The sequence below is a fragment of the Cygnus atratus genome, chromosome 2 (assembly GCF_013377495.2).
Source record: "Cygnus atratus isolate AKBS03 ecotype Queensland, Australia chromosome 2, CAtr_DNAZoo_HiC_assembly, whole genome shotgun sequence".
Taxonomy (NCBI): Eukaryota; Metazoa; Chordata; class Aves; order Anseriformes; family Anatidae; genus Cygnus; species Cygnus atratus.
The window spans coordinates 3,837,743-3,852,409 of record NC_066363.1 but is presented as its reverse complement, the minus strand read 5'-3'; the positions used below and the strand labels follow the sequence as shown (position 1 = coordinate 3,852,409).

The following is a 14,667-nucleotide window of genomic DNA, read 5'->3' as shown; positions in this document are numbered from 1 at the left end:
TGGAAAGTAAAAGTCAGCTGCATTTGGTGAGCAACCAAACTGAACAATAAGATGCTATAGAAGGAAAAGATAAAGACTTTGGATGACTTCCCACACCTGGTGTTTTTCTCTCTCTTTGGATAATCCATTTGATTAAATACTGATGTTCTTACTGGTTTTGTTTGGTTGGTTGGTTTTGGTTTGGTTTGTTTTGGTTTTGGTGTTGTGTTTTTTTTGTTTGTTTGTTTTTTGTTTTTTTGAAAGAAACTAAAACATTCTTTCCAACTTTGCCTTGTAGTTAAAGCCACGACTGGTACACATCTACTTCAGTCAAATGTCAATGATGTCAATTTTTAAAAGTCTTTATACATAAAGGCTTTGATGACCATACTAGCTCTCACTTCATTTTGGATTTATGAACTGATATACATATATATATCTAAAAATATATATATATGTGTGTGTATGTGTGTGCATATATTAAAAAAAAATATGAAAATGACATTCTAAATGTGAAGCTATGAACTGAAACTAATAGTAACCAGGAAATTTAAAATTCAGGCTTGTTCTTTGTTGTTAGTTGACTTGATCATAAATTTATAAAAAAAAAAAAAAGGAAAAAGAAAAGTGAATGATTCAGAATTTTAGTGTCAGCTGAGCTTTTAATTTCACTGGTTTTTGTTAGTTTAGGAAAAAAAATGTCATTTTAGGTATAAATTTTTTAAATAACACTAGTTTCCTTATTTTTAAAAGGAAAAAGGGTCAGAAAGTTGTGAAAGAAGTATTAATTGTAATACTTAACTTTTACGTAGTGCTTTATGGGACATACTCTGCTCTCAGTTGTAGCAGTGTAAATGAATGTAAAAATCACTCTAAACAGAGAGAAATGTTAAGATTGACTTCATATCATACAGGATCATGCTCATATGAGACACTTATGCCCCAGTCAGGTTAAATCTACCCTTGTACAGAGGACCAGCAAAAAGGTTTATATCACTTAAATTATACTACAGTACCTTAAATGGGGGTTACATGATCCAGACACCTTGTCTGCAAGTCTTCAGCACTGGTTTACTGCTCTGAGAGCAGAATTTGTCCCCCTCTTCCAGACTCTGCAAAAATCACTGAAGTATTTTTAACTGATAGATTAGAATTTCTTATCTCATTAGATGTTGGTAAAAGCTATTTTATAAAGTTTTCCGAGGAACCATACTATTTGCAGACCAGAAAGACAGAGGGAGATGAGGAAAGTCAGATCTATCAGGTAAATGAATACTTAAACTTTTTTTTTAAATGAAATTATCTAATATTAGATGAACAGAAATCATTTAGTTTTGTATTTTCTGTAGTATGGGCTTTCACAAGGTATTATATTGACAATACTGTAAGTGTATTATTAAAAAAATCTAAAAGTATATTTTGCATGAATAGCTGGTAGCCAATTTTCAAGCATTAATAAATTAGAACCTTTGGGGGGAAAAAAAAAGTGTTGATTAACTGCCTCTGGTTGGAGACTTTATGCCATGTTTCAATCCAGAGCAAGAAGATGTTTGGATCTTTTTTTTGGTCAAGGCTTTTTCTAAGTTTACTTTCAGATTCTGTTGTTTTCCTAGCTGTCTTACAGTGCTCTGCAATTTGAGTTGGTGGATCTTTTTCCAGTGCCTCATGGGCAAGTGTGCACAACACCAAAACTACCCTCCAGTCATGCCCTGTAGAGACCAGGTCCTCAGCTGTGTTAGAATCAATACAGAAAACCATTGTTATTGTTAGAACAAAGCCACTTCGCTTTGGTTCTGGATTTGTGCCTCAGCGCAGTATTATTAATACTATTTTTTAGGCATTCTCAGCAAGAGAGGCTAAGGACTAAATAGTCATGAAGACATGGACTTGCCCCTTATACTCCAGAGACAATGCTCTGGAGCAAGGCAAGTTGGAGGGCATTGAAGGGGAAATTTCTACTTGTGCAGTCCATGTGTTTACTGTTCAATGGACAAACTGAAGTCTACAGTACCTTTCACCAGCACTGAATTTACTAGAAGAAACGGTATATCTCTACATATCTAACATATGTTATATTATACAAGCAACCCCTTCTATTATTTTTTTTTATTGTGAGTGCTGACACACTTGCAAAGTTGTTGTGTTTTTTTTTGTTTGTTTTGGTTTTTGTTTTTTGTTTTTTTTTCCTTAGTCATTCTGACTTTCTCAGTGTTACTGGAAAGATCAGATTTCAGGTGTATATGGTAAACTAAAACAGATTCTGATACCATCGCACAAATTACTGTCTCAGAAATCTTTATGTTGAATGTAAGCTGAAGATACTGGACATGCATGGCCACCACTCACAGTGGCTGTCATTTCTATTTGTTTCAGGATGGAAGAAACCAAAAAATGGTTTGCTTCTAGGTGTGTGTAAATATCAATTCAGTGTAATAGTGCTTTGTTTGATTTTTCACTGTGAAATATATTTTGGAGCTAGAAAGACTATGTTATTAAAACTATGTAATTAAAAGGAAAACAAAAGTGTGCAGTGCTCCTTGAGCCATCTTTTCTACCATGTCCATAATGTATTTCTAGTCTAATTTTCTTAGTTTTTTTTTTTGTAAGTGTTCAAAAACCTACTGTACTGCATCTTTTGTGAATATTTACTGTACCTAACCACTGTTTTATTATTGACTTTTTGATGTGGACTATTGGTATGACAGAACTATTAACATTGCCAAATGAAAACTAAGATATATATTTCAGAAGGACAAGGGTTGTTTCATTGTTGCCTGGTGACCTCAAACGTTTTTACCTTCACCTGTATTGTGTTCAGTTGTGTGTGTTTTCATTTTGTAGAAGAAATATGCCCAGGTTGCTCTGCTTCATTTAAGTACTTATATTTGAAAACCAGGTGTTAAAATGGGATGATGGGGGAAGGGAGAGAGATGAGAACAGTTAAACTGAAAGTTAAATTCAGACACTTTGTTTGGTATCCTGTTCCACCTTTTCAGCAGCTGTTCATCATTACAACAAAAAGAACCAAGTATGGCAACCACAAGGCTAACACAAATGAAGGAAAGAGATTGAGTACAGCAGGAAAATTAAACAGAAGTGACATGCCAAGCAGCTTGCAAAAGAAAACTAACAATAAAAAAAAGCTAATAGAAAAAATTCTAGTTCTTTAAAGTGTACAAATGAAATTTAGTTTTTGAGCACTTTCATTTTCAGTCAAATATAAAGCCAGACACTTTCTCAATCTTCTCCTTTTGTAGTTTCAGTTACAATTTTGTAAGAGGAGCTGCATTTCTGCTATTTCCAGAAGGGTAGGAAACTCATTCAGACAAGATATTGCATGAAATCACCATTTAATGGGCAAAAATATACTAATTGTGTCAGTTTGTTAGGTTCACGCATCTGACTGCTACTAAATCCTGACTGACTTCAAAGTTCAAAGCTTGGCCTGTGAACCATACAGGTACCTAAATTTATATTATCATTCCAGACCAGCCCTGCCAGAAATTAGGTATAGAAATTAAAGACAGTGCAGGAAAGAGAAAATAATTCTATAGTGACTTTAATAAACAGTGGCAATGAAAGAAATGCAAAAATATAATTTATTAAAACAAACAAACAAAAAAAAACATTCATTTAATTGGCTTTGTTTACCTTCTTGGTTTAAATTATTTTTCAGTAGTGCTTCAGAGATAATTGTTTATGTCAGTGTTTTTTAACCTGTGGTCAGTGGAGACTTCAGAGCCCATAAACTGTTTATGAAGTGTCCATGGAAGATAATTAAGGAAACTAAATTAATACATTGTATATAACTATAAATGTGTGCAAGGTTTCTGAAGGGCTTTTGTTTTGTGTGAAGTCTCCCACAGACCCAAAAAAAAAAAAAAAAAAAAGTTGAAAAACAGCTGCAAAAAGCTGCTGGTGGGTTATTATTATGTATTTATTATTATGTATTTTCCCAGGACAATCTTCTTGTCTGTATTAGTTTCTCAGCATTCTGTACATAGACAAGTCCATTCAATCTTTGATTAACTCCTCAATGCCTCCCATCCAGCATCCACAAGCAGTGGTGGAGAGGAGCTGGTGAGGAGAGCATGGCCACGGTTAACTAACTCTAATCTTAAGAAGTATCAGATGAAAGAGAAGTGTAACCAGGTCTCTTTGTATTCTTTTCATAGTGAATGACTGGCTTGAGAAAATGCAGGTGGAACGAGTGCTGTACACCAAGTGAAGTTGCTGTTTCCTCAGCATCAATATAAACATGCAAACTGTGATTTCACTGCTGCTGTGAAGTTCTGTGAACTCTTACACAACAAAGTACAGGATCCAAATATCAAAGTTAATCTTTACAGTTTCCAAATACAGTGGATCTACCTAGAAAGCTCAACAAAATAAAATTGTCCACCCTAGTTTGATTATGTGATTTCACATTTATTTTTTTTATCCAGGGATTTGCTCTTATGAACAAAGCTTCCAGAGAAATGTTGGATATTTAAAATCATCTTCTACCTGGTGCTGCAGAAAAATAAACATGACCCTAGGAGATCTGTTATAGCCTGGAAGTTCTAAGGGAAGCAAGATAAAGTAGTAAAGACAATTAGAGCAGGATACATGGGATCCTGCTTGACTTCCAGCTGTCAGACAAGATCGGTGTCTCTTATAGCTCCTATGTGATATCTGTGATCTCTGTGTGGATTTCCAGGAACCTGAAATAAACTCACTCACTGAGGTAAACTAAGCTTATCTACATTTGGGTAGCTAGACTATGTCTATGTGAGAGTGATGTCTGTTGGATTCCTGAGGTGGAACAACTTTAGAGGAGTACATAATGCAAAGATACAACCAAATATTATATTTTACCTGATTTCCAAAGTATGTCCTAAAACCTAGATCTGTGGGTTTTAATCAGGGCTTATAAGAGATTCCGTGAAAGAAAAAAAAAAAAATATATATATATATATCTCCATAGCTATAACTGCAAAGCTGTTTAGACAGGCTCCAGAGGTGCTGAAACCTCAGTTAGGCTATATTACACATCTGTGTCCCTTTCAACATCAAGCATTTTCAGCATTAAGGATTCTGGCTCATAGGAAAGTCCTGGGAAAGATCTTATGTCACTAAGGTAGCTTATGACATCCACGTCACCACTGACAGTAAAGAAGTCTTCCTCTGATCAAGTTGTTCTGGTTGTAGCCACCAGAGAGAAATGAGAGATTTTAGAGTAAGAGCATCAAACATATATTTGATGTGTACTCAAGGGTGACATGATTCATACTTTGCAAGTATCTGTTTCTTTCCACCAGGAAGTCTGACCAGATCAGAGACTGATATCTGTACTGTGAAAGTCTATATGTCTTTCCCCTAGGATCTGTGCTTAGTCACTGTTATTCTGTTTCATGTATGGTGAGGAATAATGATCTTGAAAATCTTGAGGTTGGCTTCTGTTGGATGCTACCAAGCAGATTTGGGGGAGATGCATGCCTGATAAAGGCTTGGTAGCTCTCACTGAGTGCACTTTTCAGGAGGTCTTGTTCTCTCCACCAGATTGTGTACATGTGATAAGCACTTCTCTGTCTAGAAACAAACCAGTACAACAAACAAACGTAGTACACACGCAGTGAAAAAAAGTTAGCATTTTATCCTCTGCTTTTAGGAGTCAGAAACATGCAACCTGTTCAGAATTGCATTTAAGAGTAAAGTTGGGAAGATATGGAGCATGAAGGAATAGTTAATGATGCTCTGATGTTAAGCTCCATGCACATCTGTACTAAAGAGTGAAGTTCAGCTAAATACACATTGTACTTTGTGTATGGAAACACACCAGCAGAGCTTAAAAAAAATCTTTTAAACTTCACGGTCATTTCACTTTCTTATGATTAATATCACAATTTCCCATTGGTTTTCTTCTGGAGAATTCATCCACGTAAAGAATTACTCTGTGATATGATGTTGTGTGATATGACACTCTTTAGTGTCTGAAGCGACAAACTTCTGAATATGCCTTTTCCAATGGAGTGTGTCCTTGCAGAAAAGTCTGAAGAGGCCTTCATGTAGCAGTGTAATCTGTAAAAACTAATATTTTATGTGCTCATTCTCATTCCCTTCTTTTTGTCCATTTAGCGGTGATGCAACATGCTATAGCTCTGAGAAGAGATATACCAAGTTATCATATGGAAAGCTGTATTTTGGCTTTTGACTGTGTCAAGGTACAAACCTACTGGCCTGTTGGTTCTAATACCGGGCTTTTTTTGGTCAAAACTGGTTTAACTAATAATGGGATCTGAGGTTATACAGCTTTGTTATGAGGTGGAAAAATATACATCAATTGCTGCTTTGTAACAATTTTTGTGTTCTGAGAAATTGTTTTTAACATGTAGACTGCTGTAGATGACACAATAAATGTATTACCATTTTGTATAAGTCCATTCTGATATAAAATGACAACAAAGAGAACTTTTTGTCTGTGAAGTTACAGGTTAGCATATTTCTATCCAAACAGTCGGGATGGAGTTTGGGGGGCTTAAAAACATTAGCTTACTCATGGAAAGGAGTCCTTGAATTATATTTGGCAAAGTCAGTCCTGGAGTAATGAGGCATGAAGTCTTTGCTATTAGTGGGCCATGCACATTTGTCCTTCACCATCAATCAGCGGAGTAATGCTAAGAAGGTGTTTAGTCCACCACATAAGTATCAAGAGTGAATATAGTCTGATATTGTCAAAAAGTAAAAATAATGCAACAAAGCAACACACTCTCTTGTAACTAATAACACCTGTTGTTCTAAACTTTAATCCACAGGTGCTTTTGGGCCTGTGGATTATTTCTAAGGAGTCTAAAGAGGAAAAGAAAAATTGTTTTTTCTCAAACAAAAGCATTGCCATTTGGCAAAGTTGGAAAACCACTGGTCTCTATCATATCTGACATGCTTTGGGGTTTTGTTTCTTTTCCAGTCAAAGCAAACCTCAAGATTTTTGTCAGGGTCATTTTTAAAAGATCATGGACATTCACCCTATTATTACAGAGGACTCTGCGCTAGATGATCTATTTATGAGTCTTCTCCCATCTTTTTCCTCAGCTTCAGCTTCTGTAACTCTTTGTCTGTCCCCCATGGATATGTGATCATGGATCATTAGGCAAGATCATGGTGACAAGGTAGGTGCACAACAGGTCCGAGACGAGGTCATGATGTCAGCCTATTTCAACAGGACTAATGGTGGGGCAGGGCTGTGGTGGAGCTGGAGATCAGCATCCTATAGTGTTACTATAGGAACTGGGATGAAATGGGATGCTGGGCTGTGGTGGTTTTACCCAGCTGGGCAGCTGAGCTCCACCACAACCACTCTCTCACTCCCCCTCCTCAGAGGGAAAGGGGGAGAAAATACGATGCAAAGGGTCAAGGACTGAGATAAGGACAGGGAGATCACTCAAGTTATCATCACAGGCAAAACAGACTCAGCACAGGGAGATTAACAAAATTTATTACCTATTACTAACAAGCTAGAGCGGTGAGAATCAAAAACAAAAAAAGACAAACCAAAAACACCTTCCCCCTCACCCACCCTCTTCTCCTTCCTCCCCATGAGCAGCACAAGGAAATGGGGGCTGCGGTCAGTCCCTGACCCTTCGTCTCTGCCACTCCCTCATGGTCCACGCGGGGTCCCTCCCACGGGATGCCATCCTTCCCAAACTGAGCCTGCAGGCCTGCCCACAGGCAGCAGCTCTTCAAGAACTGCTCCCACACGGCTCCGTACCACGGGGTCCATCCCCCAGGAGCAAACTGCTCCAGCATGGGTCCCCCATGGGCGGCAGCTCCCCCCAGACCCCCTGCTCCTGTGTGGGCTCCTCTCCACGGGCTGCAGCTCCGGCCCGGGGCCTGCTCCTGCGGGGGCTCTCCATGGGCCGCAGCCTCCTCCAGGCCACATCCACCTGCTCCACCGGGGGCTCCTCCACGGGCTGCAGCGTGGAGATCTGCTCCATGTGGGACCCATGGGCTGCAGGGGTACAGCCTGCTCCACCAGGGGCCTCTCCACAGGCCGCAGGGGAACTTGTGCTGCGTGCCTGGAGCACCTCCTGCCCTCCTGCTGCACTCACCTTGGGGGCTGTAGGGCTGCTTCTCACTCCTCACTCTCCCAGCTGCTGTTGTGCAGCAGTTTGTTTGTTTGTTTATTTGTTTCCCTTTCTTATATCTGCTCTCCCAGAGGCACAAACAATATCACTTACTGGCTCAGCTCTGGCCAGCGGTGGGTCCCTTTGGAGATGGCTGAAACTGGCCCTTATATAAAAAGGGGCAGCTTTTGGATTCTTCTCACAGGCAACACCTGCAGCCTCCCACTACCAAAACCTTGCTACGTAAACTCAGTACACGGGTCCATGGTCAGGTTGGGGGAGTCCCCAATGCAGATGTGTGGGTGTTGTGGTTTAGCCCGGCTGGCAGCCAAACACCACACAGCCGTTCGCTCACCCTCCCCCCTCCCTCTCCAGGATGGGGGAGAGAAACGGGAAAGTGAAGCCTGTGAGTTGAGATAAAGACAGTTTATTAAGACAGGAAAAATAATAACAATAATAATAATAATAATAATAATAGTATTAATAGTAATAATGTGTACGAAATAAGTGATGCACAATGCAATTGCTCACCACCCGTTGACCGATGCCCAGCCTATCCCCGAGCAGCCGGCCCCCCACCCCGGCTAGCCACCCCTATATATTGTTCAGCATGATGTCAGATGGTATGGAATACCCCTTTGGCCAGTTTGGGTCAGCTGTCCTGGGTCTGTCCCCTCCCAGCTCCTGCTGCACCCCCAGCCTGCTCGCTAGCAGGACAGAGCGAGAAGCTGAAAAGTCCTTGGCTTGGTGTAAGCACCGCTCTACAACAATGAAAACATCAGCATGTTACCAGCACTCTTCTCATTCTAATCCAAAACATAGCACCCTGCCAGCTACTAGGAGGAAAATTAACTCTGTCCTACCTGAAACCAGGACAGTGGGATATTATTTTTCTGTATCGCTGTGAATATCTTGTGACAATCCACTTACTTGGGGATTTACTAGGTGAGCTGGGCCAGCATCAACCCCTTATTTTGGTTGTAAGATGATGCAGATGATGCGTCTGCCCTTTCTACCACATGCTGAAGAGCTGCATCAGTCACTGTCCTACTAAACAGGGAGTTTAGCAAATGTGGAAGAGGGAATCTGGAAAACACTTTGTTTCTAAAGGTTACATGTCTAGTCTGAGCAGATGTTTTAGGCTTCTTTTGTAGTTAAGAAACAGAGAAAGAAAAGGCACATACAAATGTATTTCAGCTTTCTGTAAAAGTATTGTGGTAAATATCCATAACTTTAAAGACACAGTACCACACTAACATATTTGCTACAAGAATCAGACACTGAGAAAATTTCATTTACTAGATCTGTCAAAATACCAAAGAGAACAACCTCAAAAAATTCTCACTGTCTAGTTCAAATGGATTTTAACACAACTTTTAAACCAATATCATCAAGACTTACAAGTAGGGTCTCTAACTTTACCAAAACACTATTTCTGGCAACTATTTCTTGTTTCTAGTGGAACAGAGTCATCAAATTGTATCTGAATTGTTCCAATAGTTGAGCAATAAATGAATACCAAATTTCCAAAAACCTTGACCAATTTTGGCATCTCAGGATTTAGTCACTCACCCATTATCTGGTATTGACTCCTCTCACACCTGTTTTTAATCTCAGCCCTACAAGGGTGTGGGTTTAACCAACATTGCCCACTCACATAACTTGGCCTGAGAGTGAGTTTTTTGGACAGGAGTCATTTTTGTACAGCATTTTAGAAGATTAAAAGAAAGTCATAAGATGCTGCTGATGTAATCACATAGGTAGCCCATATACAAGGAGGCTACGACACTCCTTTAATAGACTTTACATACAGGGTTGAGTTTATCTCATGAAGTAGGAATGAGGGAAAAAGAAGGCACGTATATGTGGGCTAGGTGTGGGCTAAACTTTCATTATGAATAATAAAGACCCAGGGAAGGAATTGGTTGCTTAGATTAAATAGTGTCATTTCAGGTACACCGTGGAGTACTGCTTGGTCTCCAGATGAGTGTAAGTATGCAAAAACCTGAATCGTATCTCCAGGACAGTGCAGATGTTTTGGATGTCCCAATAGCATTTGATAACTATGTTTATAAAATCCAACCCCAGATTAATAGTTAATGATGTTTAGACAACTCTATAGTTGGCCAAATATAGGTGCTCACTTCAGGGAGAGCTGTTCAGCTCAAGGATTTCACTAACTGTACTGCTAATACTTTCACTGGCTTAGACATCCAACCTTAGTTTATACCAAATAGCTTTAAATGATACACTTGAGTAATCTCCATTCTGTACACCCCTCTCATATAGTGACAGAGCTGCCTATGATCCCAGGATAAGTTGCATGTACCCTCATAAATACTCTAGTACCATATGTTGCAGGCTCCAGTTCCTCAGTTCAGCCTTTTTCTGAAAATAATCAGACTTCATGTTTTTCGGTCCTTTTTTTGTTGTTGTTGTTGTTGTTGTTGTTGTTGTTGTTGTTGTTCTTGTTCTTGTTCTTGTTCTTGTTCTTGTTGTTCTTGTTTTTTGTTTGTTTGGTTTGGTTTGGTTTAATATCTTCTACTATTTCTTTGAACCATTCTGAAAATCCAACTGTGCATAGAATATGCAGCCTTGGGAAAGGTCAGCATTGGTCAGCATTGCCAGAGCAGGCTGGAGGGTTTTCTTTTAATCTGGAATCCACTGAGTAAAGCTTTCAGGAGAGGAAAAAAAGAAAAAAAAAAAAAAAAAAGACACAGTAAGAGTTAACAAACTACTCTTAGTGAGAAGTTTCAATCACCTAATCAACAGCATCGAGAGAAACAGCTGAAACAATTGTTTTTAATCTTTCTACGAGTTTGTGTAGTTTAGAAATGGATTTTAAAATAATATGTAGAGAGTTAGACTATGTGAAAGATAACAGAGAATTAGAGGAAGAGAAAACAGCTTTTCCTAGCTGATATACTAAATGGTATATTGCACATGTCCCTTGGTAATCATATAAATCTCACTTGGGAGAGGGTACACCTCAGGTCCTCAGCTAGTTAGACTAGCTGTGAACAGTGCGCAATGCTTCAGCATGCTTCATGGCTGTTCTGACTGTGAACTTCCAGACAGGGCAGCAGCATGCCCAGCACACACTATGTACCACAAGATGGCAGTGCCTTCACACAAACGGCACAGCACTTCTGGGCATCCTTTGTGACAACGCCTTTGCTGCCTTCAAAGGCCTGGAACGGAGCAGTATATCCTTAACACATTCCTTTTCCTCCATACACCATCACGTCCTTACATGTGCCATGAAGCAGCCTTCTCAGTGCCCACACAAAATCTTTATCCAAGAAACTTTTGCTCTCCCCAGGGTTATTAACCTCATCATCAGGTTGTTCCAAGTGTGCCCTTTATACAAATTATGCAAATAATGTTTTTATATGTGCAGAATAACTTTATATAGCCCTCAATTCCAGCTTATGGCTTACACAGCTTGATCAAAATGATTGAAAAGTATAAGACTTGGAAATGTCAAAAGCATAAAGGAGGGATGCAGGGACATTCTGACAAGGCCCAGGCAGAACAGGTGGCTGGCATATTGCTAAGGTTGCTGGAGAACATTTGAGGTATTTTGTTGGATCACTGTGAGGTGGGATATGAGGGTGTCTGGAAGGATGCTAAGGTAGGAGTGGTTATCCAAGGAGTTAATGCAATCTGAGTGTGAATGATGACAGTAGATGGGCACAAAATAGTTTGTGAAGTCTGACAAGAACAGTGGCATTACTAGATATTTTGAATTTTATGCTGCTGAACACTGGATGAGTGATGGAAAGATCCTTCATGATGTACCTACCACCACTCTTTGTCATCATTTCTCTTTTCCTTGGATCCTTGGTCCAGTAAAGAAGCTTCCCAGTAATAAAATCAAAGGACATGTAGTGAGATAGGTGGCCTTAAAGTCAAACTTAGACCATCCTGGGGGCACAGACGGGAAGTGGAAATTGCTGTGTAACACAAGATGGCTGATATATGCATCAAATAAACCATGAAGAAAGGTGTAAGAGAAAATATGGTAGTATGTTCAAAACATAAAGCCTCAGGCCAGTCTTTTGTTTGTTTTTGTTTGTTTGTTTGTTTAGGAAACATTCTCAGGTCAGACAAAAGCAGGATCACTCCAATTTGTTCCCTCCAAAGATAGATGAAAGGAAATTATGTGTCAATTCCTTCATATATTATATAACTCAACACTGTTTAATTATTTCCTCAAGAAAACATTCATAAGTCGCCAAATATCTGAACAAATGATCTTTTCTCCTAAAGTTATAGAAGCAGGCTACTACAAAGCTGTGTCTTGGTGATGGTGTCTTGAAAGAGGAGTGAGGCATTAACTCAAGCCACAGGTTGAAGTTCCTATAATGTAAATGTCCTCTTGGGTAAAGAGATCATAATCATATATAATCATATACATATTCATTGGCTTCAAAACTGTATCCATAACAAACACAATTATAAGACTGTCATTTTTTGATAAAGTCTCAAAGGAAACATCCAAACTGACATAAAACATTTAAAAATTACAAACACAACAGTTTTAGTTATCACTTACATTTTATAGATGTACATCACACAAATGTGTTCAAATCACTATGCAAGGCAACACACAACACAGGAGCAAGGATTACTTTTGCAAGGAAAACTAATAAGGTGGTCAGAATAGACAAGATAACACCTTGTAGAGGGCATGTGATTCATTGGGACAAATGGAGTAAATGTCTAATCAATAAAGGAGTGATCTCAATTATGAGTATAGAAACCTGGACAATGCATCTCTGCTGTAATAATAAGGCTAGAGATGATGCACATAAAATCAACAAAGAGGTTCCCACAAAGTCAAATATCACGTTGCTTAAATAATTAACCAAGAGTTCAACAAAACGAGGGACCAGAGCTCTACTTTTTAAAGCTAAACTGATATTCCAGTTCACAGAAATTCCAGGGTGTACTTAAATGGCTATAGTCTCTAGAAGTGCATCCTGTCTGGATGCAGGTCCTTCTGGGAATGGTCCCATTTTGAAATGAACTACAGCTATGTTTCATGTGCCTTGTGTACACACACTGCTTTTTGGAGAGTTTGATGTAGCGGCCAATTCAATCCCAAAGAAAGAGAAAGGCCACCCAAAGAAGTGATGTAAGTACAGGATTAGCTTGCTGTGTTTTGCCAGACCATACTCTGTTTCACTTCTGACCTCTGACACATTCTTCACTGGAGTGGTAATGAGCTGAGAAATGGTGGGCAGGACTGAAATCAACAGAGTGCAATCACAGAGTTCATCCTGAAAGAGAGATCAGCAAAAATCACAAAAGCACAGTTTAACTGTGGATTTAATTGATGGATCCAGCTAACCTTCAAGGATATTGCAATAGTAGTTCTGTTCCAGCTACACACGGACCAGTGTCCGGTCACTGAGAAGACTCAGTTTGTAAATTATTCTGAGCTTAAGAAAGCCCATCTGGGATATTGCATTGTGTTTGCTGTATGTTCTTTATTTGTACATGCATAATCTTCCTAATGCTCAGCTACTATATGTTTTCCCATTGATGAGAAAAGGCCATCTTGAGTCCTCTGGCCTGACTTAATGTCTCCATTGTACAGGCATGAAAAAAAAAAAAAAAACAACAACAACCAAACAAAAAAAAACAACAACAACAACAACAACAAAATCAAACAAAAAACAAGCAGATAATGTAACTCAGTCATTTTTGCATCACTCTTGCAACACCTTGAGATTCCTTTCAAAGGAGCTTACTGCTCCTTAGATAGGTGCTTAACAGTTGTCAGTGCATAATTCCATCAAGTTAGCTGAAGTTGCTTCAAAATAGTTAGTAAAAAATCACTAATTATTATCACAAGCTTTTGACACTCTGTAACTCTTTCAAATGAAGATTAATTATAGTGCTCTTCCAAACTGAAATTTCAGGAAACACTGGCAAAGATGTGACATACATGCTGGACCTGGGAAAAATGAATGTAGCTCCTTTGATTTGAGTGCTAACCTGATGATGCACAAGACCTGAAGATCTGTCATTTCACAACAATAACAATGAACAAAAAAGTGGATTATGTGTGGTTGAGGAGAGAAAGAGACGGAGTTGTGATACTAATCTGTACCAGTTGAGAAAAGCAGCTCATGTTCAGGACAAGAAATTCTCAGAAGTCTGTTGTCACTACGAAAAACCATAAAGAATCCCAACTGTCTATATTTTAGGTAGTATGCTACAAGGTTACAGCAACTCAGCCTGTTAGATAAACTCAGACAGAAGTTACACCATTCTGGTATGCAGACGTTTTCCTTTTCGGACTGATTTTTTCAAGCAATGATAACTGAGTAACATAGTTGACTGGACTGTTTTCTCTGGACATAGTCCCATGTTTGTGTGTGAAGCTCAGGTATTCTTGATACTGCCACTTGCACAGTTGTTTCTTGAGTTCACTTTGAACCTACGGAAAAGGAATTATAAAAGCAAACAGAAAATAAAGACTTAGTGGTCATTGAAGATAAAATATGCCAAAATTTCTATGTGACTGCTAGGCCTGGATACACCCAAATCAATCAACATTAAGCCTTAGCACATT

General features: G+C 38.9%; 1 protein-coding gene across 1 annotated transcript in view; it reads right to left on the bottom strand.

Annotated features, from left to right (window-relative positions):
• Positions 1–14,343: 14,343 nt before the first annotated feature.
• Positions 14,344–14,667, bottom strand: part of LOC118251816 (vasoactive intestinal polypeptide receptor 1-like) — a 29,402-nt gene continuing 29,078 nt past the window's right edge. The window contains exon 13 of the mRNA XM_035554392.1: positions 14,344–14,532. Within this exon, the coding sequence (XP_035410285.1) occupies positions 14,344–14,532 (189 nt within the window). The remainder of the gene's footprint in view (positions 14,533–14,667) is intronic.